This window comes from Poecilia reticulata, linkage group LG11 (genome assembly GCF_000633615.1).
Source record: "Poecilia reticulata strain Guanapo linkage group LG11, Guppy_female_1.0+MT, whole genome shotgun sequence".
Taxonomy (NCBI): Eukaryota; Metazoa; Chordata; class Actinopteri; order Cyprinodontiformes; family Poeciliidae; genus Poecilia; species Poecilia reticulata.
In genome coordinates this window covers 24,358,721-24,384,886 of record NC_024341.1, presented here as the reverse complement: position 1 = coordinate 24,384,886, position 26,166 = coordinate 24,358,721, and the positions used below count along the sequence as shown (strand labels likewise).

The window sequence follows — 26,166 nt, the reverse complement described above, 5'->3', positions numbered from 1 at the left end:
TATATATATATATGACCATTTTGAACTGTTAAAGCATAAAGGGAATAGTTCTTAAAATTTCCCTCTATGGAACTGAATAAAGCGCTAAATAATCTAACATTTTGCAAAGGCAATATCAAATAGAAGATTTTGAGAGTAATTTTGAACTGTCTATCATCAAAAAAGTCGTCATCTCCATTGATATAGTACCGTTAGCACTATATACCAATTGTAAACTCATCATTTTCAACTGTGCTGCAAAAAACTCCAAGAGAAAACATTTCAAACATTGCACATCCTTTCAGTTTCCATAAGACTCCGAAAGCTAGGAGAACTGTTCAGTAGGCTACACTAGTGTCTATAGGTTCCTGCACATGGCTGCAAACAATGCCCTTCACGTTTGTTCTGTTATCTTTTAGACAATTGAAACACCATCTGCAGAGCAAACTTGTCCCAGAGTCCAACAATAACAGTGCATAACTAATTCTGATCCTCCCCAGGGTCCAAAGGCAGCTTCCCATTAGCAGTCATATACACAACTAATTCCCCATGTGTCGAGCCATCATTCTGGAGCATCTCTGCCACGCTTAGCCCAGGGAATTCTGCATTTTGCCCCTCAGTCTAAATGTATTGCACTCAGTCAACGGTGGGAAAAAAGCTGTCTAGGACCCAGACGTTTTTCCCACCATTGACTGCAATGCATTTCATCGCAGCCTGTGGAGCAAGCCAGCATGTGTATGCGTGCAGACAGCTTAACTCAGCTGTTGACTTGGCGCTTGCACTTCTGGGCTTTCTCCAAAGAGTATTGAGGGATACTTCCAGCTGCAGACATAAAGGTTTTGACTGCAGCTTCACCCCTGTGACCTCCAACCGTTCCCCCAACTGGACGGACGAGGCCGGCTTTTTAATTTCGCACCAACCTTCTCGCAAAGTTTTTACTGCCAAGTTTTCCGGCATTTGTGTGCAGACTTAGCCATACAGTTGCCGTCATGCTGAGTAACGTATGCTTGAGCTCATAAGGCCTCGTTTTGGGGTTACATTGGGGTCACCCCCACATTTTGTGGCCCCCCCAAGTTTTCTAATGGTGGGTACCAGGTTTGCATCACTTCTGCACCCGGTGCACAATCTTTAGGAGCCACGCTCATACCCATAAGTCTGCGCATACATGCAAACATGCACTCTCAAGTTGAGCAGTCATGTGGCACACACAGTTGCCATGTGAGCGCATTTTCCTTTCCCCCCCTCCTTTCTCCTATCTCTCTCTTTTTGGAGTTATGCTTATTGTGGGATGTCAGTGACTGCGCTCATTACTATTATGGGATGCCACACAGGAGAGGGCGGGGGTGAGCGTTTCCATAGTGATCGTGGTTGCTAAGAGGGGTGGAGGTGTGTGTGGGGTGGAGGGGGGGGTGATGTGCATAGAGGAATGGGGAAGAGACTGTAGAAGAGGGAGGGGGTGAGTTGACTATTATGGTCTGTACGTTGCAAGGTAACTATGCAGAGTGGGGGAGGGGTGAGTGAAATGTGCGCGTATATGTATGAGTGTGCGTGTGTGTGCGGGGAATATTATGGGATGCCTGCCCCCTGATCTCTTTGTGTGTGTGCGCGCGAGGAAGAGAAAGAGGAGACGGCGTCGTGCGCACACGCTGCCACCAAAAATACGGAAATATATTTAAATTATATATACACCGCTACCATCTGGAATTAAAAAAAGCATCCAAGTGGTCAATCAGTTGCAAACTGAGCGTGGAGTTACTGTTTTTTGGAAGCTTGAAGTTGTGAGTATGTCAGTTTCTGGGTCTGTGAATTGACTTGATTGAGGGTGAAGTAGGCTCGGGTTGTCACACAAGGGGATTTTCTGGGTATATATCAGTATGTGAAGCGGATCGGTTCTGTTTCGAGTCTTAAATCTGACCAACCGGTTCAGCTCCGGCTAGCACGCATGCTAATGGGACGGATAGTAACGATAGTGTAAGCTGAACGCAGAGATGGAGTGAAAGGAGGAGATAGAAATATGTGAACTTCGCAGGCGGATAAAGTTGGGTTTATTGTCCCATGTGCTGAGTGTTGATGTCCTTCTATGTTTTACCGGGTGCTTGTTAGTCCTAATATTTCACTTCCGCTTTCTTTTATGCTYTTATTTTCTGCCCTATTAAACCTGGCCCGGCTACGATTTGGACAGACTTCACACTGGGTCCGAACTCTGGATTATCCACCAACAATAACTTTCATTTAGTTAGCTAAACTATTGGCTAACTCAATAGAAGAAAGTTTCCTGCTGTCCGCTATGTCTGGAAGTGAAGATGACAGAGACGATTATGGAGCCGCCGACGACCGCCTAATGCAAGGTAAGATGAGGCTCATTTGTTAGCCGCTAATGTTCACGCTGCTCGTGTGTTTTTGACGTTCGCATCAATCATGCTGCGTTAGCTTAGTGCTAGCTCGTTCATGCGGCTAACTACTGCGTAGCTTCCATTAGCAAACAGGGAGACAAACATGTTTTAAAGAACTCAAATTGTTTTACCCCAACCATAGTCGGAGGTTGTAAAGCTGATGGATGCACTGTAGTGCTGTCACGCTGAAAAACCGGCATGTTCCCGGGGCCTAACATTAGCCAGCTACCGGTATTTTTTACGTGTCGATGACAAGATGGAGGCAGCCAGTTAGCTTGGAAGCTGGTGGATGACGTTCGGTAGCGTTCCCCTCCTCGTAGCCGGCGCCTTCAGTTTGACTGTGGAAGGAAAAGTGCGAATAATAACAGACATAAATCCACTTTTTTCCATATGTTTAGCACAAATTACTCGRTCTATCTTATACTTTGCTTRTTTAAATTGTGCCGTGCGTTGTTTACGGCTGGATTTCAGCAAGCAGCCGCAGCACACACAGCGGAACCTTGGAGAACAAATAGTCTCTTAGATCAGCTTCAACTGGTGAAGTCAACAACACGATTGTTCTCCATTCAGCGGATAACACGTTTTATTATGAAATCATATGATAGTGGATTATGAAATGCGGAAATAAATCATTTGTGTTTATATTCTTGCTTGTAATAAAGAGTCTATAGTAGTAGTAGAGAAATTCAAGGCATCTGATTGGTCTCTGGCCGGTGGATGGACCGATTAGACTTTTACCTACMTATATCGATTTCCATTTTTCCTTGGAGTCTGACTTGTAGATTTTGGTTTTGATCAATTTTGCTTTTGTAAATACTATGCTGTATAAGAAGGATGGGTGTGTACTAGGACAACTACTTTTATCCACATACAGGCATTAAAACTAATGTTCCTAATGAAAKGCCGTCAAACTGATCCCAAAATAGTTAAAGTTTATAGTTTTGATGCAGTTGTGACAATAACAATGAAAATATGCTTGTTCCAACCTGAGTTCACACCATGGTAAAATCTCACAAATGTAATTATTTGTATAGTATTTTTAGAAATATTTTTTGAAGTATTTTAGAAATATCCTATCTCCAGTTATGTAGGTTCTGATCCCAGTCAGGACTAGTTCATTTTCTTATTTTTTGGAAATTTAGGTTATCAACCTTTCCCTGGTAGATATTATTCACAGAAACAATAAGTCAACAGTTCTCGATGGTATCAGTCAACATTTTTAAATTGTTGTCAAAGCAGGTCAGAGTTCTTGTAACACACTTCTTCTAAATCTTTGTTGCCTCTTGTGTTCTTCCCATGCATTGTTTTCCTAGGCAGTGTGGTTTCCTTCCACCAACTAAAATCATGTATGGTTAATCTGTGATTGTAAATTGCGCTGAGGTGTAAATTTTTGCACCCCAATGATCCTCTATAGGATTAAGTAAATATAGAAAACGGGTTGGTGAGTTAATATGTAACTTTTGTAATCAGTTTTGGGGTCAATTGTTTAGGTGTCTGAATGTTGGGTAATACTTAAACATCTAAATGTTTAAGTGCTTGAATTTTCCCAAAATAGTAGACATTCAAAAAGCATTTTTAAAATGTATGTATTGTTTAAACTTTATGCATCAGTCTATTTGCTGCCAGATGTTGAGCAAATGTCCGGAGTCATAAATCAGGCCTCGAATTCCATTGATCCAAAAAAAAAGTAAAACATCTTGTTAATTGTTTTCAAGAGTAGCTTCTCATTTATTTTAAAATTGCTGTAAATTACATTAATAAGCTCTTAGCATCATTATTAAGATCATATATTGTTCGGCCTGTAGTTGCATCTACAGGCCGTGAATTGGTGTTTTCCTTTTTTCCACGCTAAGGACWTTGAAAAGAGGACATTGACTTAGAATGCTAGTTTATCTTCTGATTTACCTGCTGTAAATTCATCAGTTTATACTGCGGTAATCTGCTTTCGTGGTTAAATAGATGAACAACAGGACTTTCCTGAGTGGTAACTTTCTCCAAAGCAGCTAATTACAGCCATTAGAAGATTAGATATTTTACCCGATGAGGTTCATTTAAATGCAGTTAATTGCTCACGTGTAGCAGTTCACCTTACACCTACTTGTATTTTCTCTCCACAAGATAAAAACTGCCATTTAATATTAGTTGTTTCAGTAAGCAGTTGCAGCTAACCTGTGCACAGTTTTCATCAGATGGTTCACAGATATGCATTCTGTCTTCAGAGCCCACTGTTAAATAACGATCACGCAGCATGAATGTGCTGACACGCTGTTTGTGGGCGTGCATCCTAACCGTGGCGTGTGTCCGCTGGCCTGATTTGCAGATGATGAGGAAGAGGAGATCTCAGAGAATGAGTCTCCGAAGGTGAAGAAGAAGAAGAAAAAGGCCAAGAAGAGCCGGGAGAGCAAGGGCAGCAAGAGGCGGTCGCGCAGAGAGGTAAGCAGCCGCAGGAACGCAGTTACATTTTACTGTGAGGTTGTTGACTCCACGTATTTTCCTGGGTTTTCTGAGTCCTGTCTGTTTCCTTCTTGTCCCAGGAGTTGACGATCAGCTCCCCAGAGCCCATGGACATGGGTGGAGTGGAAGACGTGGAGGATACGGGCTCGGCCCAACGCTCCGAGAGCGAGGGCAGCGACTACACTCCAGGACGCAAGAAGAAGAAGAAAGCCAGCGGTGGCAAAGAGAAGAAGAGGAACAGTGTTCCCGAAAGGAGCTCCAAAAGGAAAGAACCAGAGCCAGAGGAGGACGACGACGATGACGATGATGACTCGGTAAGGAACAACTTTGGTATTTCAAGTGGATTTAAAAACAAATGCATGTTTCAAGAATGACCAGGAAGTTCAGTGCTGAGAAAAAGTGTAACACTTAAATGTTTCAACTCGTTAAAGACATTTTAATATCACATAAAACATAGTCTGAGTTATTATACATATAATTGTTCAAATGATGAGTTCATGCCTTGAGAAAAAACTATTCATACCAACCTGGTCAAGTACATTTTGTGATAACTGGCAGTCAGTCCTGCGCATGCTGTGCTACGAAGCTTTATTGACCTACTTTCCCCCTCAGAAGTGTTTAGATTTAGCTTCATTGATGAATATTTTAGCATAAAAAGTCTGTTTTAGCCATTTCCCAGCATCTTAATCAGACTTGCTGGCTTGCTAAGAAGCATCATTGTCCTTCAGTGTAACCTCAATATGTTTGTGACGAGGGTAGAAAACTCTGCTTTTCTGGTAGAGTAGAGAAATAATTTCCATCCTGAAGTGCCCTGCTACTTCAGAACCATCACACTACCATCGCCGTGTTAAACTGCTGGAAAGCTGTCAGTTTTTGAAACGCTGTTAGTTTTACACCTGATACCACTGGACTCTTCATTTGTCTCAGGGACATTTTCCCAAAAGTCTCGGGAATCATTGAGATTCTTTATGGCGAGTGTAAAACGGGTTTCTGGGATCTTTTTGACCAGCAGTGACTCTTCCATGAAGTTGCAATGTCTGCACAGACTTTCTTTTCGTAGAATCATGACCACTGACCTTCACTGAGGAAAATGTGGTATGCAGTGCTTCAGATGTTTTTGTTTTTGTTTTGTTTTTTTAGTTTTTATTCACTCTTGGACTAATTTAGCAGGCTGGCTACTCCTGGGAAGGTTCACTGCTGTTCCTTAACKTTTTTTTCCTGTTTGGAGAATGTAGTTTGCTGGTGTCACAAAGCCTTGGAAATATCTTTGCAACTGTTTCTAGTTTAATTTCAGTCATCATCGCAAATCCAAAAGAGTGCCAAGTTCAAGTGTTGGGTATTCACACTCTTCATATCAAGAATATATTAAGTTAATTATGTTGATTCCTGCCCTTGATGCCCAAATCTAATTAATAATTGTAATGCCTGTCAAAGCCTAGAGGGAGTGGTAGGTTCCCTGTAATGTCCTATGAATGTCAGATGAAATTCTCTTTATGGGATTTCTTGATTCTACCAGTCGGGCAGTAATCAGCGTTGGGTGTGGCTTGTGAAGGAAAAAGTGTGAGWATTGAATAATGAAGGTTAATTCATGATTTAGAGAGGGAGGAGTTACGCTGTGAAACATGCTCAGTTCTGTTTTTGTGCTGATTAGTAAATGAAAACTGTTTTGTATTTACTCAGATCATCTGTGGCTGATATTAAATAGATTTTTGATGATGTGAAATGTCTTAAGTGTGACAAAAAGCAAAAAAGGAATAAATCTGGAAGAGGGGAAACACTTTCTCATGGCTCAGTGTTTCTGATCCCTTCTTAAGCTTGTTTGCGTCATAATCAGTTGTTCTTTATTCACTCCTGGGCAAAGGAAAACTGACCACATGGTGATAAATTACAGACATTTTCTTTAAACAAGTTTCCATCAAAGCTGTGCAAAAACGCCCCATGACCATTTAAAACATGCCCCAGCTACTGGCACTCTTCTTTCACAGTATGCACTGATATAACAGCTATGCTGATGCAGCTTTGTAGAGATGAACCTCATCATTTATCTAGGTCTGTGGTAGATTGTTTTTGTTTTTTTTTAGTTGATGGATTTTCTTTTTAAGAACTAGAAATGTCAAGCATCTGTGTTTCTAAGAGGCGTTCTTCTGTTGGTGAATAGCTGTTCTACCTGCCCTYTGCGGGCTCCATGATGAGCACCTTCTGCCTGCGTACCTGTAATGGAGTCCTGCGGTGTGACAAACACATGTGAAATGAGCGACGCCTGAACAAAGAACAGTCTGGTGGATTTAGAACCTGGCGGCCAATAGGGGGCCTTCTTGTTAATGACAGTTATGCAAAAGGAGGAGGTGGGAATGGTGGGGAGGGGGGTGTAAGTGTGTGTATGTGTACGTCTAGTATTGCTCTGTGAGATATACATATGATATAATGTGCTGTTACCATGGCAACCCTAGCGTTAGCACTTCCATACATTCTTGACCCTGTTTTTCTTTTTTTTTTTTTTTTTTTTTTTTTTTTTAGATAAACACATTTTGATTGCTTAGCAGAGAGCCGCCCTCGTTCCGCGCCGCAGCCCCGCCGTACAAGACGGAGGGCTGCACAGGCAGCCTTGATCAAAGGCAGCTGGGGGTGGAACGTGCAGTGCATTATCTTAATCTTTATCTGCTACTTGTGCTGCCTGGGATGAACCTCTTTGTTCAGGGAGACCCAAATGAGCAAAAAAAATAAAAAATCTATTTATCAACATTAGAAAGAACCATTTAGATTGCATCAAGGCGGTTTGGGATATTCGTGAAGGATGAGATGTGGTGGAAAGTTTAGTGGAGAAAAGAATTTTAATAATTTTCTTTTTGTTTTCTGTTCTTTTTTTTTAACAGCATTTCATTTGCAGGCATTAATTTTAACTTGTGTTCAAGGTATAACAGTTTTCTACTCATCTGTACAATAACTGACACAAGTTTTACTTACTTTGTTTGTGTTGTAGTTCAACTTCCTGTTACTTCCTCATGCTAGGAATTCTAGTTTGAACTGAAGAAACAAAGATTTGGACCAGAAATGCACTGATCAAACTTTTCTTTTCTTCCATCTGATCTTCTGATTTGGATTTTATTTTCAGAGCCCATTATCCCAGTTAGATTGAAAATGGTGGGAGCTCMTGGTTTTTAAACATTTAATGAATGAGGGGAGCGCAGGGATCAATATTTGACCTGCGGGATCACTGATCAGAAACCATCAAGGGAAAACTGGCCAATGATGATCTCTGGCCGATTGATTGGTGCATCTATATCTGCACCTCATATGCACTATATGCACCTTTTAAACGACAGACAGGGAAAAGCAGACTGTTCCAGATAACCACCAAATCAATAGAGTTTCTAAAATGGTGCACATATCACTTAGCAATTTAGTGCAATTGCGCTGAAAAACATGCTGGTCTGTGTCAATTATTAAAGCGTTTGCTTGCTGGATGCTAATTTTAGAGGCTCTTCACTTCGCCACTTGTAACTCTCTTACATGCAAATTGGCTCTGGTGGAGCAGATTCGGTCGTTGCAAAAAGGCCCTATTATTTTACATGCAACACAAGCCATATGAAGAATAATATTTTTATACCACTTGCTGTAAAACAAGGTCTCAAACCTCGCAGGAAGAGACTCCTGCTGATAGAAAACGAGGATGTAAAAGCTGGATTTTGTGCTGCACAAATACGTTGGTTTTTAAAGATCCCGTCAGATCAGTCGTCTTCTAAGTAAAGCAAAACGGTTTGTAGTTTTATAACTTTTCATGTTGGATATTAGTAAAAAATATAACTGCATTATAACTTTTAGTCAAAATGAACACAATTTTATTGAATTCAACGTTTTTCACTTGTGCATTAGACTTCAATGTTTTTTTTTTTTTTTCTATTATTGTTTATTATTTACTGCAGGAGCCAAAGTCATCATCTCAGCTGCTGGACGACTGGGGCATGGAGGACATTGACCATGTGTTCACCGAGGAGGATTACAGATCCCTGACCAACTACAAGGCCTTCAGCCAGTTTGTCAGGTCTGTTCTGGCCTTAGTTTACCCAAAATACTGAACCAGTTGCTCTGGAAGCCCTCACATGTGCATGTATTATTTGGAAATGTTTTTCACAGAAACATCCCATGTTTCCTCCGTGACTGTTCTTTTTTCCACACTTTTGGTTCTAACACTCGGTTTTCCTCCTCTACAGGCCGCTCATTGCAGCCAAGAATCCCAAGATCGCCGTGTCCAAGATGATGATGGTTTTGGGGGCAAAGTGGCGAGAGTTCAGCACAAACAACCCTCTGAGAGGAGCAGCAGCTGCGAATGCTGCGCTGGCTACCGCTAACATACCAGCTGCTGTAGAGACCATGGTGGCAGAGGTCACACCTGCAGCCGAGCCCCCGGCAGCCCCGGCCGAGCCTCTGCCGACGCCGGCGCCGCCGCCTCTCCGCAAAGCCAAAACCAAGGAGGGCAAAGGTACCGCTGCCGGGACGGAGAAGAGGGAAACGGCTGTCTCATTACTCTGGGTTACTGATTTATCCGTTTGTTGGGTCTGCAGGTCCCAACGCCCGCAAGAAATCCAAACCAGCACCAAAGCCACAAGAGAAGAAGAATAACAATGCCAAGACGAAGAAGGTCGCTCCTTTGAAAATCAAGCTGGGAGGCTTCAACAGCAAAAGGAAGCGCTCCTCGGTACGAAAACGCTCCACGCCTTTACTGACGCTCTGCTCGTGTAGTGCTTGTACGGACAGTCTCCTAATGAAGCTGAGTGTTTAACGTTTGATTCCGGTGTGCGCAGAGCGAGGAGGACGAGCCCGACGTCGACAGCGACTTTGAGAATGGCAGCATCAACAGTGTCTCCATCTCGGAGGGTTCGAACAGCCGCAGCAGCCGCAGCAAGAAGAAGCTCTCCAAGAACAAACCCAAGAGGAAGAAAGGTATTTCTTAGATTTATTTCTCCCTCTTTATCAATCATTTCTGTATATTAGGGCTGGGCGATATGGTTTAAAAAATAAATAAAATCTCTTTTTTTTTTTTTTCCATAACATCCAATTTTTTTTATTTTGTTTTTTTATTTTCTAAAAAAGAAATTAAAAATAACAAAATATTTTCAAAAAGTCACTTTTTTTTCAATAATTCATTTTATAAGTTTTACAATGGAGTATTAAAGCCGCATTACAAGTGAGTGATGCTGACATCACTCAGGACTATGGAAACCCCAGGAGTGCATTGATAGGGGAAAAAACAGATTTTCCAAAAATTAAATAATCAAAAATTAAAATCGATTTTTCGCCCAGCTCTACTGTATATGTTCTAAAATTCTGGATTATTAACTGGATCTGAACCAGCTGGTTAATGGCCCCTTTGCAGAGGGAGATAATAAGTGGTTCAGGGAAAGCTTTGAGAGCGAGTGCGGAGCTGAGAAAAACGAGCCGTGCAGATGAACACATTAGTCATCGTGGCTGAGTCAGTGGAGTACGGGTATATTTAGAAGTACAACATCTTCTGGGTTGTCGCCCGCCGAGGCCTCTTCTGTCGCTGCTGTCACAAGATCGAAGCAGCAATCGAAAGACGTCACGGGTGGATTCACATCGAGGTCAGACTCTGAACTGTGACATGGGAGCTTCAGGGTGGAAACCCTTCTCACTTCAGCTGAGATTTTGATTGCACAGATCAACATGCCCCAATTTTCAACAAAGTGTTTATAATTAAAGCCATTTGTGTCTGGAGTATGCCTGAAAGAAGTTTTCAATTAAGATTCTGGTTAAGGAATTACATGGAAATAGATTTTTGTGTTTTGCTCATGAAAACCTTCCTTGTCGGTCGTTGAGTTTAGAGGAAGGAACTCAGGTGGAAGAAGTGACTCATTTCTGTGGTTTTCTTTTGACAACAACGATCAGAAGTGGAGCCTTGAAACCAGGACCTCAGTCTGTTTTAGTGGGATTTTGTGACCAATTAACGCAAATTTCTGCAATATTGTGATGTGGAGGGGATAGCATGGACGGTTTTCAAATGTATCTTGCAACAAAAAAAAAAAAAAAAAAATCTGTAAAGTGTGGCATGCTTTTGTTTTCAGACCTCATGATTCAATAGTTTGTTGAACCATATTTTTTTTTTATCTCTGGAAGTTGGTGGAGATAAACACTTTTATTCACCTGTTCTTTGGTGAATTGCTTCAAGTCTTGTACCTGGGTATTGACTAGGACCTTCCTAACACATGAATTAGCTTTATTTAAAAGACTTTATGAAACGTATTGTCCAGCTGAGACTGACACTCTGCTCCAGACCCAAATCTTCTGGAGGATTTTTTTCCAGGGTTACTTTGTATCTCCATCCATCAGCATAATGGTGTCAATGCTACGGCTCATAGTTGGAATTTTGCACCAGAAAGTAACATTTTGCTCCCATTTGGCGAAATAATATGCTTATTTGTTGCTCTGGTTTTATTTAGGGGTATCAGAGTAAAGGAGTCTGCACACATACACCATTAGAGTTGGTCTATAATATAAATCGATGTTTGTGGTTGTGATGTGACAAAATGCAAACACATGAAGTATGAATTATTTTTCCTGTCGTCAGAAACGGAAGATGGCGATGGGTACGAGACGGACCATCAGGACTACTGCGAGGTTTGCCAGCAGGGAGGGGAGATCATCCTGTGTGACACCTGCCCCAGAGCGTACCACATGGTGTGTCTGGACCCYGACATGGAGAAGGCCCCGGAGGGCACCTGGAGCTGCCCGCACTGCGTAAGCTCATCTGCTGCTAAAACAATTTAACTGAACTGATTCAGATTTATCTTATTTAATTTTTTTGTCCTGAATGGTAGGAGAAGGAGGGCATCCAGTGGGAAGCCAGAGAGGATGCCTCAGAGGGAGAGGAGGACAACGGCGAGACGGGCGAGATGGAGGAGGACGACCATCACATGGAGTTCTGCCGGGTTTGCAAAGACGGAGGCGAGCTCCTCTGCTGCGACTCGTGTCCGTCGTCGTACCACATCCACTGCCTGAACCCTCCGCTGCCCGAGATTCCCAATGGGGAGTGGATCTGCCCCCGGTGCACAGTGAGTGGGACGTTGTTCTTACGATTAATTGATGATGTAATTGGCACATTGTGCAGATTTTTTTTTTCATTTAACCACTTAAGCTGTTTTTATACAATATGAGAGATGAATTAAAAATGAAAACAATTCAATTCCTTTTTTTTAAGTGAGAAAAAACTATATTTTTTGCTTAAAGTACAGCAACACAGCATTCCTTTAAGAAATGCAAAGGATGCATCTGCAGCTAACAAAATACTCAGTTTGATTCTCAGCTCAATTTCACATCTGCTTGTTTTTTGGATTAACCTATTAATAACTGACCTATTAATAACTGGACAACAAAAATATCTTTTTACTGGATCCTTGACGAATTCTTGGTAGAATAAATTTTACAAAAAGGATTTTTTTTATTTTAAATGCAAAATGTATTTACATATTTTGTACCGTTTTGGCATAATAATTGCTAAAAGCATTGCTTTCAGCATGCGGCCTTTCTTTGAGTCTGCACACTCCAGTTAACAGTTAATTGATTACTAAATTAATTGACAATTATTTCAATAACTGAGTAATCGTTTCAGCCCTGGATTCATGTAGGGGTCAGTATGTTGGCTTTTTGGACATTGCTAAAATCTTCACGATAACTTTCACATTTTTTGTCATTCTCAGTGTCCGACCTTGAAGGGGAAGGTTCAGAAGATCCTAACATGGCGGTGGGGAGACCCGCCTCCTCCTACGCCCGTGCCACGCCCTCCGGATCTCCCCGCCGAAGCCCCAGACCCCGCCCCTCTGGCCGGGCGGTCCGAACGGGAGTTCTTCGCCAAATGGTCCAACATGTCTTACTGGCATTGCTCTTGGGTCACGGAGCTCCAGGTGCGTACAAGATGAGGCACTTTTCCATCTCTGAACGTCTTTGGTGACCGTTTATGTTCCACATCAGCTGGAGATGCACTGCCAGGTGATGTTCAGGAACTACCAGAGGAAAAACGACATGGACGAGCCGCCGCCCATCGACTTCGGCGAAGGAGAGGAGGACAAGTGCCTGAAGAGGAAGCACAAGGATCCCATGTACACTCACCTGGAGGAGAAATACCTTCGCTACGGGATCAAGTTTGAGTGGCTGATGATCCACCGCATCCTGAACCACAGGTCAGAGTTCACACAATGTCTGAGCTTCTTAATCTGGAGAAGGAACATCATTCTAAAATGTTCCTAATTCAAATTAAATGACTTGACTGGCAATGTAATATTGGCTTCACTCACTCAAAATGCCTTTTATTTTATCCTAATTTAATCCTTTAATTTAGCTTTTTTTTTCCTGTGATGAGAACTTTTAGACAAAACTGGCTTATGTATTTATGAGAGATTGAGTAAACGGACACATCAACCAATCAGAGCCAATCAAGTGTACAATTCCAGCCAATTTCCCTGTAAATCTCAAGTTTAAATGTTTTGCTCTAAATGTTGCAAGCAGGACTAGTCAGTAGAGACACAAATATATTCTAAAAAGTATTTTTTTATTGAAAATGTTATTATTTTTTCTAATGATTTAAATAATTAACAGTGTTTAATAGACTCAGATGTTTATGTCCTCACGAGTCAGGCTCTTCGTATCCTCAGCGGATTTAAAATAAATGCAAATCTTTAATTTTAACTTTCAGACCTTAGGATCAATGTCTGACCACGGCTTGCTGTAGAAAGGTTGCCTCGCATTGGGAAACCTTATTGAATTACTGCATTGACTTGCACTCCCTTAATGTTGCCTTTTAACACAGACGCAGGCTGCCTTGTCCTGGGTGAACAATAACATTTAACTGTTTTTATGTTTTACTGATGCTGTTTGGTCTGACTAGACCTTGAAGTAAAGCAAAACAGGAGATGAGGTTTTGATACTGACTCATCCTTTTATTGCATAATCGTTCTGGGCTTATTGATCGCTTTATTTATAGATTAAAAATGTGCAATTTTGATCTTGTTAAATATTAGTGACGTTATCAGTTGGGATTGACTCACATTTCCCTTCTCCTTTTTTAAATTTTTGCTATTTTTACTGCCTCTTTGTTTTACGTAAAAAATAAAAGGTTCTTCTCACCTGATCCACTACCAGTTCCTTTGCCACAGGAGAATTTAATAGTTTGGTGTGAAAACACAGGTTTGGTCAAATATTGTTGCTCTCAGGTGCTGAAGTTGCTTTTTGAGGTTTGGCAGTCTAAATATTAAAGACATGGACTCGCATGTCAGAGCAACACAGTAACAGCAAATATCAGAATTAGTCAATTATTCCTTGATTGGTGATCAACAAGTCAAATATTAAAGAAAAGAAATAATTATCATATATTCAAATTAGTGCATCAAATCTAAGGACTTTTTCTGTTTTTGTTTATCAACCACCACAATGTACTTTAATGATTAGATGAAGATAATTTTGTTATTTATTTTTTTTATTACTACCTCAATCAAAACTTGCAAAATTATGGATTATATTCTTCAAAATTGTCATTTTTGGTTGAGCCTAAAATAAAGCAGGAAATCTGCATCATGTAGGAAAAATCTGATTGCTACATCTGTAATTAAAGTTTTAATGTTTTTAGTTAAGTTAGTGATCTAAAAAAAATATTTATTAACCAAGTCCGAGTTCCTACTTCCTGAAACTTACAGGAACTCTTTCAGTGTATTATGGAGCTTTATTATTACCCAACTCAGTTGTTCTAAATATTGCAGTCACTGTTTCAGTGTGTCGAATAAATTTATTGAACACTAGTTTTAAAAAAATGTTATTTTCCCTTTTTTCTTTTCCAGTGTGGACAGGAAGAACAACGTCCACTACCTGATCAAATGGCGCGAGCTGGCGTACGACCAGGCCACCTGGGAGTCCGAGGACATGGACGTACCCGAGTTCGACACCTATAAGGTTCAGTACTGGAACCACAGGTAAGATATTATCATTTCAGTCCCTTTTGGTACTTAAACCAGCTTTAAAAAGGGCGTTTCTAACCGAGTAAACATCTCTGTGTTTCAGAGAGCTGATGATGGGAGACGATGGGAGACCAGGGAAGAAGATCAAGGTGAAAGGAAGAGTGAAGCGGCCAGAGAGACCCCCCGAGAACCCGGTGATAGATGTAAGTATGCCAGTTAGGGACTGAGACATTTTTAAACAAATCATTTTGAATGTTTTGAGACATTTTACCTTCCTTCTTTGAAAATATTTCTTGCTTCTGTCTGCAGCCGACCATAAAGTTTGAGCGGCAGCCAGATTACCTGGACAGCACTGGTGGGACTCTGCACCCTTACCAGCTGGAGGGTCTCAACTGGCTGCGGTTCTCTTGGGCTCAGGGCACAGACACCATCCTGGCTGACGAGATGGGTCTGGGCAAGACGGTCCAAACCGCCGTCTTCCTCTACTCGCTCTATAAGGAGGTGAGAACCTGAGAAATGTAGATTTACATGTTACATTGTATATATTTTTATTTTTATCTGTTGAAAAAATAACCAATATTTATCCATCTTGTGAAGACAAAACATAAATGTTGGTTTTGTCAAGATTTCTATAGAAGGTATGAGTTATTTAGTTGAAAATTTAGTTATTGCTGACAGAACGCCTGTAGGGCAGTCCTGCAATCCGATTGGTCAGGAGCTCTTCAGCCATTTTGTCAGGTGAAGTCTGATGACATTCACTGGGATCTGAAACGGTAAACTAATGCTTCTCATGTGTGGCTGCTGCCACCTAAAGTTGGGAGGTCAGATTGCACTTTTTAAGGAAGCCACAAGGGATTCTGCAGCTGAATGTGATTTGTTTATAAAATCAGATGAACTTGTTTTTCTGCATTAATGGGAGGATTCAGACTTTGAGAGTTTAAAAATAAGAGCCACTGGATTGTTGAACTGTGGCAGATCAGACCCACTTCAATGCAAAACTCTGATCTCTCACATTTTTGCTCATAATTATGCAAATGGGTATATGTATGTAAATATTCAAATGCTTATGGAGATGCATTTACTGGGGATAAACACTGAACTGAGTTTATCATGTAAAAAAAGGTCACTTCATTTTGTGTCTATGGAGATTTTACAAGTGATTCATTTTTTTCACTATTTTCAGCAGGATATTCTGTGGCTTTGCTTTGAAAGTACTTTCACTCCTGGGAGGTTGTCTTAAATGTTTTCCATTTTTGAATATTGTAAATGTAAAATAATAGACTTGTTTGACAGTAGCATTACAAACCAGTTTTTTTTTTATATATACTTTTAAGGTGACATTTAAATTAAAGCTCTACTAGGCTAGATTGTTTGGAAATGAAAAGTGTTTGGAGACAAAAACTTCCCCTCTACTCTTATTTGTTATGCTAACGTCGTCTCCACTTCCAGGGTCACTCCAAGGGGCCGTTCCTGGTCAGCGCTCCTCTCTCCACCATCATAAACTGGGAGAGAGAGTTTGAGATGTGGGCGCCCGACATGTACGTTGTGACGTACGTCGGAGACAAAGACAGCAGAGCCGTCATCAGGGAGAACGAGTTCTCCTTCGAGGACAACGCCATCCGCGGAGGGAAGAAGGCGTCGAGGATGAAGGTGAGAGGAAACGGGCAGGAATGAAGAGTAGGATGAAGATGATGCTTGAAAAGTTGAGATGATGATGAAGGTTTTTCCTGTTTCCTCCAACAGAAAGATTCATCAATCAAGTTCCACGTCCTGCTGACTTCCTACGAGTTGATCACCATCGACATGGCCATCCTAGGCTCCATAGACTGGGCCTGCCTGGTGGTGGACGAGGCCCACAGACTGAAAAACAATCAGTCCAAGGTGTGATGACTATATTATAGATTATTTGATCAGATAATGCCAACACCTGGTGGGAAAATTCCTTGCTCACTTAGTCTTTCATTGTCTCTTCTAACCTTTAAGTTAACTAAGTAGTAAACATGTTTCCTCTGCTGCAGTTTTTCCGGGTCTTGAACAATTACCCGCTGCAACACAAGCTGCTGCTGACGGGAACTCCACTGCAGAACAACCTGGAGGAGCTTTTCCACCTGCTGAACTTCCTCACACCCGAGAGGTTCAAGTAAGTTGAGCCACTTTTTTATTTAAGAAGCTGATTGCTGGCATTTGTTGAAGTTGTAACTAAATGAGTTGAATCAGATGTGCCTGGGAAACATATTTACACTCCTTGAAACTTTTTCATATTTTATTACATTAAAATAACTTTTTTTGTATGTATGGCAAAAATAACAAAATTCTTACAAAAATCGATTAGTCATGTATGCCCATGTTATTTGTTACAGAGCCTGATTATTAGTGCAGAAATGCATAAAGTTCTTAAAAATTCATGTATCTAAATTTAAACCTTAAATGTCTTAAATTAAGTTTAAAAAGTAAATTGGCCATTAATCACAGGTCTTAAATAATGTCTTGACTAGACAACTTGAGCTTGTATTTTATGTATTTTTTTTCTCACGAGTCTTTACTGTCAGACAAAAGTTTGAGTCACAGGCAGACACTTTCACCGCGTTCTGTGACTTGCTGCTAACATTCCCTTGCTAGCTGACCATCTTTTATACATCCATCACTGGTCAGTGCAATTTTATTGCCAGTTAGCTGAACAAAAGTTGTACATTTCTTTGGAGATATAGGTCTTAAATTACATTCATAATGGTCTTAAAAAGTCTTAAATTTGAGTTGCAGAGTTTGTACTCGAACACTGGGCTACAAAATAAATCTACGAAATAATCGACAAATATCTGCTCAAGGTTTCTCATGTAAGCAAACAAACCATTATTCTTTTTTTTATAGGCTTTGTGTAAAAATACCAGAAAAGACAAAAACATACAAACTTAATCCATGTTTGTTTCCACCTGCAGCAACCTGGAGGTCTTTCTGGAAGAGTTTGCTGACATCGCTAAGGAGGATCAGATCAAGAAGCTCCACGACATGCTGGGTCCGCACATGTTGAGGAGGCTGAAGGCCGACGTCTTCAAGCACATGCCTTCCAAGACCGAGCTCATCGTCCGGGTGGAGCTCAGTCCCATGCAGAAGTTAGTCTGGAGCAGTGATCTACGGTCGAAATGATTTAGTCGGATTTGAATCCTGACGTCTAATTTTTCTTTACCCTTTTGCAGAAAATACTACAAATTTATCTTGACGAAAAACTTTGAGGCCCTCAACACAAAAGGTGGAGGAAACCAGGTTTCTCTGCTGAACGTCGTCATGGACCTGAAGAAGTGCTGCAACCATCCCTACCTCTTTCCTGCAGCAGCTATGGTACGAGCTGGAGAAACCATCTTTGCACAAAAACCTCCCATATATTTATTTAAAAAAAACTGAATGAGGCAAAAGAAAGATCCTCTGAATGAAGTTTAGATGAGAATTTATCATTGTTTTCAGTTGCTCAGCTAAATTATTTCTTGTTTTAAAATCTTGTGTTTAATTTCTCACACCAAACAGGAAGCGCCGAAGATGCCCAATGGGATGTACGACGGGAGCGCTCTCACAAAGTCCTCTGGAAAACTGCTGCTGCTGCAGAAGATGATGAGGAAGCTGAAGGAAGGAGGACACAGAGTCCTCATCTTCTCACAGGTCAGCATCTGTAGAAAAGCCAGTGTAGCAGGTTGAGTTTGTTTAATTGTCCTTTTCTATTTAACAGTTTGTTGTTTGCTCTTGTGTAGATGACCAAGATGTTGGATCTGTTGGAGGACTTCTTGGAAAATGAAGGGTACAAATATGAGCGGATCGACGGAGGAATCACCGGCGGGATGAGACAGGAAGCCATCGATCGTTTTAACGGTCAGATTTCATTTGTAGCTTTCTAGAAAAAATAAATGGAAACGCAAGACAGGAAAAATATTGAACTATTTTTATATTGTCTAATATCAAAGCTCTGAAGAGAAATAAAATCTGCGTCAAAAACTTTTACCAAAATCCTTATTGTTGCGTCTTTATCACAGGCAGATTCTAAACAAATACAGAACAAGTATTTACCGTTTCCTCCTTCGTCCCTCAGCTCCCGGCGCTCAGCAGTTTGCGTTCTTGTTGTCCACGAGGGCCGGCGGTCTGGGAATCAATCTGGCCACAGCCGACACGGTCATCATTTACGACTCGGACTGGAATCCTCACAATGACATCCAGGTAAAGCCTCGTTGCTGCTTTCCTTATTAAATATTAAATATGCAGGTTATCAGGTTAATCATGTCTGCCTCTTTGTCGGCTCTCAGGCCTTCAGCAGAGCTCATCGTATCGGTCAGAACAGAAAGGTCATGATCTACAGATTTGTCACTAAGGCCTCTGTGGAGGAGAGGATTACTCAGGTAATTGGCACATTTTAACATCTTTTAGTTCTCAGGTAATGTTTCAGCCTTTACAGTCGTAAAACTACAAAAACKTCTTCACATCTTCATCTCTGGATCTCTTGTTTCAGGTGGCCAAGAAGAAGATGATGTTGACTCACCTGGTGGTCCGACCCGGTCTCGGATCCAAGACGGGCTCCATGTCTAAACAGGAGCTGGACGACATTCTCAAGTTCGGAACAGAACAGCTGTTCAAGGACGACGGAGAAGGTGAAGATGTGTGGCAGGCAGACGGCTTTAAAAAGTCTGGGAAATAATCGGACTTCCCCAGATTTGGGGAAAATAAATCATAGAAAATCTTTGTCATTCCCAAATTCATGCACAAACCTACATAATTCATGTTTAGATTTGTAAAAATAAGTTGTTCCAGTTGGTGTTTTTTCTCTGGCTTTTTTTTTGTTTTTTGTTTGTTTGTTTTCTGACGTTGCACATGTAATTATGGACGGATGAATGAAACTACCTTCAGCCACTCATCTTAGGTTTTCCAGCAATTTACCTTATCAAGTATCTGGCTATGAATTTTTCATCCACTGCTATCGTGTAACATTTCCATATTTAAAGCTTAAACTTTTGACTGCTGGAGCAATCTGTATGGAGTTTCGACTTGAAACATGTTTGGGAATCCTGACTTGAGCAATCAATGTTGACACATTTGTCCTCAGGTGAGAACAAAGAGGAAGACAGCAGCATCATCCATTACGACGACAAAGCCATCGAGCGACTTCTCGACCGCAATCAGGACGCCACCGACGACACGGAGCTGCAGAGCATGAACGAATACCTGAGCTCCTTCAAAGTGGCTCAGTATGTGGTGAAAGACGAGGAGGAAGAGGTGAGTCTGTGGCCCGGTGGGGTCGGCATGGAAACCCCCTCGGTCCAACCCGACTTTCTCATCACTACCCTACTTTTGCGGTGCTCAGGAGGAGGAAGTGCAGCGAGAAATCATCAAGCAGGAGGAGAGCGTCGACCCAGACTACTGGGAGAAGCTGCTGCGGCACCACTATGAGCAGCAGCAGGAGGATCTGGCCAGAAACCTGGGCAAAGGCAAACGCATCCGCAAGCAGGTCAACTACAACGACGGGTCACAGGAAGACAGAGGTCGGCCTTTTTCTTTTAATCCTCTGAGCTTGAGTTACATTTCAGTAGGCCTCTCATTGATTTAAAATATATTTTTGTTATTTCTTGAAGCTGATTGGCAGGACGACCAGTCTGATGGACAGTCGGATTACTCTGTGGCGTCTGAGGAAGGGGATGAAGACTTTGATGAGCGATCAGAAGGTAAGAATCAAAACTGTGTTTTATGTCTTTAGCACAAACTTAATAAAACTTGTAATATAGGTTCTTCCAGGCACAACTCTTAATAGGCTCACTTACAGGAAATGAAAATATGATGTATTATTCAGCTGATTGGTTGCGCAGTCTTCAGGATCTCTGGGTTTTTTTCTGCAGCCAACTCTCGCAGGCCCAACAGGAAGGGCCTGAGGAACGACAAAGACAAACCACTGCCCCCCCTGCTGGCCAGGGTCGGAGGCAACATTGAGGTGAGCCGCTCTTCTTTAGACTGTTTGAATCCTACAAACATTTCAAAAAGCAACACAGCGACTGGTTTTTAGAAATCTAATGAACAGCACCTGAGTGAAGTCTGAGCCTCCTGCTGTTTTCCAGGTGTTGGGTTTCAATTCTCGGCAGAGGAAGGCCTTCCTGAACGCGGTGATGCGTTATGGGATGCCTCCGCAGGACGCCTTCACCACTCAGTGGCTGGTCCGAGACCTGCGGGGGAAATCTGAGAAAGAATTCAAGTAAGTTGCATTTTTTTTTCTTCTGTTGAACATGAAGACCGAAGGACATTTTCTGAGAATGAGTGTTTCCTCCCTCTGCAGGGCTTACGTGTCTCTGTTCATGCGCCACCTGTGCGAACCCGGAGCAGACGGAGCTGAGACTTTCGCAGATGGCGTCCCCAGAGAAGGGTTGTCCCGGCAACATGTCCTCACACGCATTGGTGTCATGTCACTTATACGCAAAAAAGTATGTTCTTAGTTTGAACTCCATTTAATTATTAATGGATTAATTAACATGATATCTCACCCCAATATGGCAGCAGCTGGTTTGAGTTGAGCAAATTAAGAATCATTTTAATATATAGAGCACAGTTCAAGCTAGGACAGGTCAAAAAGAAACAAACATATATATTGACATAATCTTTTTTTTTAAGGTAAGACTATTTAGCAAACCATTTACAGACAGATATCTCTACCTGGAGATATCCGTCTTCAACAACTCRGTGAAGAACCTTGATTAATATGAGTTGCAACATTATTTTTTTTTAAATCAAAGTCCATGATAAATATTCAAAGCATCTAAGCGCTAACAMGAAATGTGTTCATGTCATTCCACTGCAGTCCGATACAGTGATGAAGGTTGGAAAAATTTTATTATAATTATTTTTTCCACTGACATCATCAAGTCGAAAGCCCTGATATGTTTTTTGTTGTTGTTGAGACTCATTTAGTCTGTAAACCTTGAAAAGTAGAAATTGATGTCGGATGTGGTTGCTGATAACTGCATCATCAGCATAAAAATTAAAATCTGAAACTGTCGCATTTCTGTTGACGTTATTGTTGAAGTAAATGAAAAACCGGAGTCCTAAGTCAACCCCCTGAGGGACACCATTGTGTCCACAGCATCACAGCCTTTCTACGGTACCAAATTAATAGTGGACATGTTATTTTATACCAATCCCACCCTCAGTGTTTGCTTAAAGAAATCTAACTCTTTGAGTAAAAGAGCATYRAGCACCTTTGCGTGTTTCTTTATGTGGATTTTTCCCCCTATTAAAAACTGAAAAATCCATCCTGTAAATCGCAGTCAAAGCTCTGACCRGATGGCGTCTCTTTACCTTCCAGGTCCAGGAGTTTGAGCACGTCAACGGTCAGTGGTCCATGCCCTGGATGGCYGACCTGGAGGAGAACAAGAGGGCCGCGGCTCAGCCGGACTCTCCAGGGAAAACCCCGTCCACCGGGACCCCGGCCGACACACAGCCCAACACTCCTGCTCCAGGTACCGGCTCAGCCTCCKAGRTGAAAATGTTTCTGTTAAGGGTGCGGAGGAAAACAAATCCAATGTAACGCGAGTGTCTGTTTCTAGCTGATGACTCGGTGAAGAATGACGAGGCACCAAAGGATGGAGAGAAAGACGCAAAGAAAGAAGGCGAGGCAGATAAAAACGGCAAAGAGCCAGCTAAGGCCAACAGCGAGGTAAAGTATTTAAGAATAAGAAGGAAGGGTTTGAAAAAAATGTGGAAAGACTTGAATCTGATTTATCCATGATGCCGACAGGTTATCGCCATCCCGGACGACGATGAGAAGGTCCCTGTGGAGACGCAGGAGAAGAAAAACGGCGAGGAGCCGATGGAGACGGACAAACCGAGCAACGGAGAAGCGGAGAGCGCAAAGGAAAAGGAAGGAGAGGAGGGAGAGGGAGAGGGAGAGGGAGAGAAGAAGAGCGCAGAGGGAGGAGAGGAAGACAAACCAGCTGTAGATGAAAAGACGGAGCCTGCAGAAGTCAAACCTGAGGAGCCTGAAGTCAAAGGTGAGATTTTCAAAGCTTTTCTTTTTTGTTTTTAAATTTGCAAAGAATGTTTTTTTTTTTTGTGCAACATTTCTAAAAGCTGTTTGCYTGTGCTAGCTCTGCTGCAATCTTAGTAAAGTTTGTTCTAATTAATGTTTTCATCCTACAGGAGAGGAAAAGAAGGAAGAGAAGACTGAAAAGATGGACACCACTCCTCCTGCAGAAGAAAAGAAAGGTAACTCTTGTAGATTTWACCTGTTAAGTGCCAGCTGTAATCTGAAATCTGGTGGTGACTCTTCTGTTTTTGTTTTTTTTGTTTTTTCATTTGAAGACGTGAAGGAGGAGAAAGAAGCTCCAAAACCAGAGGAGGCGGCCAAGCTGCAGAACGGAGACGGCAGCAAAGAGGGCGTGGCTACAGCGGCTACAGCGGCGGCAGCGGCTTCCACCGCCAGCGGCGTGAGCGAGGAGAAGAAGAAAGCCAAAACCCGATTCATGTTCAACATCGCAGATGGAGGATTCACAGGTACGGACACAAACAGGAAGTCGGGTCAGTTTCAGGATTCTGTTCCAAATCACTAACAGCTCCTTTTCCTTTAGAGCTGCACTCTTTATGGCAGAACGARGAGCGCGCCGCCACGGTTACCAAGAAAACCAATGAGATCTGGCACCGTCGCCATGACTACTGGCTGCTGGCCGGCATCATACAGTATCCTTTTCCGACCGGAGTGAAGCTGGACTCCGTTATTTCGATGTAGTTTTACCAGAGGCCGCCCTGGTTGGATGTTTGTTCCCCTGACCGCTGATCCCTCCAGACACGGCTACGCCCGCTGGCAGGACATCCAGAACGACGTGAGGTTTGCCATCCTCAACGAGCCGTTCAAAGGGGAGATGAACAGGGGCAACTTCCTGGAAATCAAGAACAAGTTCCTGGCTCGAAGGTTCAAGGTACCAAATATTTTACACATGCAATASCTAWAGAAAAACTATCTGAGGTTATAAATGTCTATCAATTGTTCATAATTCCATCCATCCAAGTGTTGGGTTTCATAATGTTTGAACATTATCTGTCCATCCATTGATATGCAGGATTTTCATCATTCTGTTTTTATTTTTATTTTTTTCTCCATCTATACATTCTGTCCAGCGTCATTTTTTCCCTTTCGATTTTTCTATTATTGCATCCAGTTGTACTTCTTTTCCTTTTGCACTTTCATTTTTTCTTTTCACTATTTTTTCTTCTTTCCCTTCTTTCCGTTTATTCTGTTCTTTCTTTCTTCCTTCCRCCAAACCACATATCCTTTTCTTTTGTCTGCTATCCATTGATCCATACATTCACTTTTCCATCTTTGATTCATTCATTTTTTTTAACCAATCATATTATTTATCTGTATATTTATATTTAATCAAACACAAAGAACAGGAACATTGTAAATATTTTAAAAGATGCGCCTTTCCGTCTCGTCTCCAGCTGTTGGAGCAGGCGCTTGTGATCGAGGAGCAGCTGCGTCGCGCCGCCTACCTCAACATGTCAGAGGATCCCTCCCACCCCTCCATGGCCCTGAACACCCGCTTCAGCGAGGTGGAGTGTCTGGCCGAGTCCCACCAGCACTTAAGCAAGGAGTCCATGTCCGGGAACAAACCGGCCAAYGCCGTCCTGCACAAAGGTACAACCGACGCTCCACAAAGTTGTGACTAAATGGCACCAGATTTATTTTTTAATTTTTTTTTATGGCTTTATAAATGATTTATATTTTATAAATATTATTGCTTTCTGTGTTTCAGTGCTAAAGCAGTTGGAAGAGCTGCTGAGTGACATGAAGGCGGACGTGACCCGCCTCCCAGCAACCATCGCCCGGATACCGCCGGTTGCTGTCCGACTCCAGATGTCTGAGAGGAACATCCTGAGCCGCCTAGCGAGCCGAGGACCAGAAACACAGACGCAGACGCAGCAGGTACCGGGATAGAAGTTTCATTTRGTTTGTTTGCTTCACAAGCTGAATTAGCTGAAATGATTTGTTTTGTGATGTATTTTGCAGCAGATGCCGCAGCAGTAGACTGAAAATCGTCTCTAACCTCAAGAACCACCCCCTGCCTCACGTCAACATTCCTGATTGGTGCACAGCAGAACGAGTCGTCGTGCTCCGAGCTTGAAGCCACGTCCTGTTCACTTTTCACCCCCAAAATGGACTTTTACAGAGTTTCTCTGGAGGATCAGATTTCCTCCCTGTCCCAAAAATGAGGCTGTGGACAGAAGTTTTATTTTTTCTTTTTATATTTTCCCCCTAATTTTTTTTTTTTTCCCAAATTTCTTTATTAATATTATTGATATAATGTTATTATGATGGTTTTTTTGGGACCTAAATAAAAAATGTAATGAAGTTTTTTGTTTGGTTGTTTTTGATGAAATAAAATAAAAGAAATGGTACTTAGCTTTAAAATATCACTTTGCTTACGATTCAGGAATTTAGCAAAAAGTTAATTTTGGTAATCTGAGTTGATCAAAAACAGTTTTTAAAAAATAACCTTAACTTTACATGATGAAACTCAAGKTTGGTACAAAACATCCTAGTAGAGAAAAAAGACAATTGAAAGCAAATATTAATTTATTAGAATTTTCTCAAAGTGTCAACCAGTCAGTCTGGAATTAAATGTATTCATTTCAATGGTACATGGCATAAATGAGTGTTTTCATCCATGAAAATTCATCCAAAAAACAAAGTTCTGGGAACTAATGTGTTGCACATCCAAAGCATGGAAACTACAAGTCGACTCACAACACAGAAGTTAAACACAGGACGGGTGAAAGCAAACAGAAAACGGTTCAAACAGAAGTCGGGTTGTTTAAAATCAGTAGCAGCACCAACAGAGTGACACTGACATACAGCAAGGGCTCAGAGTTYCAGCYATGTTTTAACAGCGTATACAGCAWTATATTKTAGGTATGGCTGTCTTTTAGTGTTGCTCAAAAATAACCCATATGATGTATATAGATGTTATTACCAGGTGCACAACTTAATTTCTTTGTAATAGAATAAGAGTAAAATTCTAATCTACAATCAGCCACAAACACCCTGCTTCTCTTMTCTGTGGTTCTCTTTGGCTTAACACACAAAACATGACATTTTTCACATAATTTCAATAAGCAAGGACTGGAAGGACAACWTTTAGGTCAATGACATGCTGTGATTCTGTTACACCTTAATGCTCAAAGCTGCTTCAGAATTCAAAAAGCAAGTAAAGATTGGCATAATTTTGACAACGTCAGTTATTTATTATTCATGAAACTACTACCGGTCATCCGGGAGGGACTCGGAGTAGAGCCGCTGCTCCTCCACGTCGAGAGGAGCCAGTTGAGGCTCGGGCATCTGGTCAGGACGCCTCCCTGGTGAGGTGTTC

General features: G+C 41.7%; 1 protein-coding gene across 2 annotated transcripts; it reads left to right on the top strand.

The window, feature by feature from the left end:
• Positions 1–1,507: 1,507 nt before the first annotated feature.
• Positions 1,508–25,149, top strand: chd4a (chromodomain helicase DNA binding protein 4a). 2 transcript variants are annotated; one of them, XM_017307593.1, is made up of 41 exons: positions 1,508–1,757; positions 2,162–2,327; positions 4,693–4,805; positions 4,907–5,140; positions 8,750–8,868; positions 9,038–9,306; positions 9,389–9,522; positions 9,629–9,767; positions 11,410–11,579; positions 11,660–11,893; positions 12,539–12,742; positions 12,810–13,018; positions 14,669–14,800; positions 14,889–14,988; positions 15,095–15,286; positions 16,235–16,435; positions 16,529–16,666; positions 16,804–16,925; positions 17,722–17,895; positions 17,980–18,121; positions 18,305–18,436; positions 18,526–18,643; positions 18,861–18,985; positions 19,072–19,164; positions 19,275–19,413; positions 19,866–20,035; positions 20,124–20,301; positions 20,392–20,481; positions 20,653–20,744; positions 20,869–21,002; positions 21,084–21,228; positions 22,107–22,260; positions 22,348–22,457; positions 22,539–22,791; positions 22,940–23,005; positions 23,102–23,293; positions 23,368–23,476; positions 23,583–23,715; positions 24,239–24,434; positions 24,553–24,722; positions 24,810–25,149. In XM_017307593.1, exons 2-41 carry the CDS (start codon positions 2,267–2,269, stop codon positions 24,822–24,824), a joined length of 5,901 nt encoding a protein of 1,966 aa, XP_017163082.1. In that variant the 5' UTR covers positions 1,508–1,757; positions 2,162–2,266; the 3' UTR covers positions 24,825–25,149. The 2 variants fall into 2 exon arrangements, with proteins under 2 accessions (XP_017163082.1, XP_008420899.1); XM_008422677.2 differs by having other exon boundaries at positions 1,509–1,757; positions 24,807–25,149.
• Positions 25,150–26,166: the final 1,017 nt, after the last annotated feature.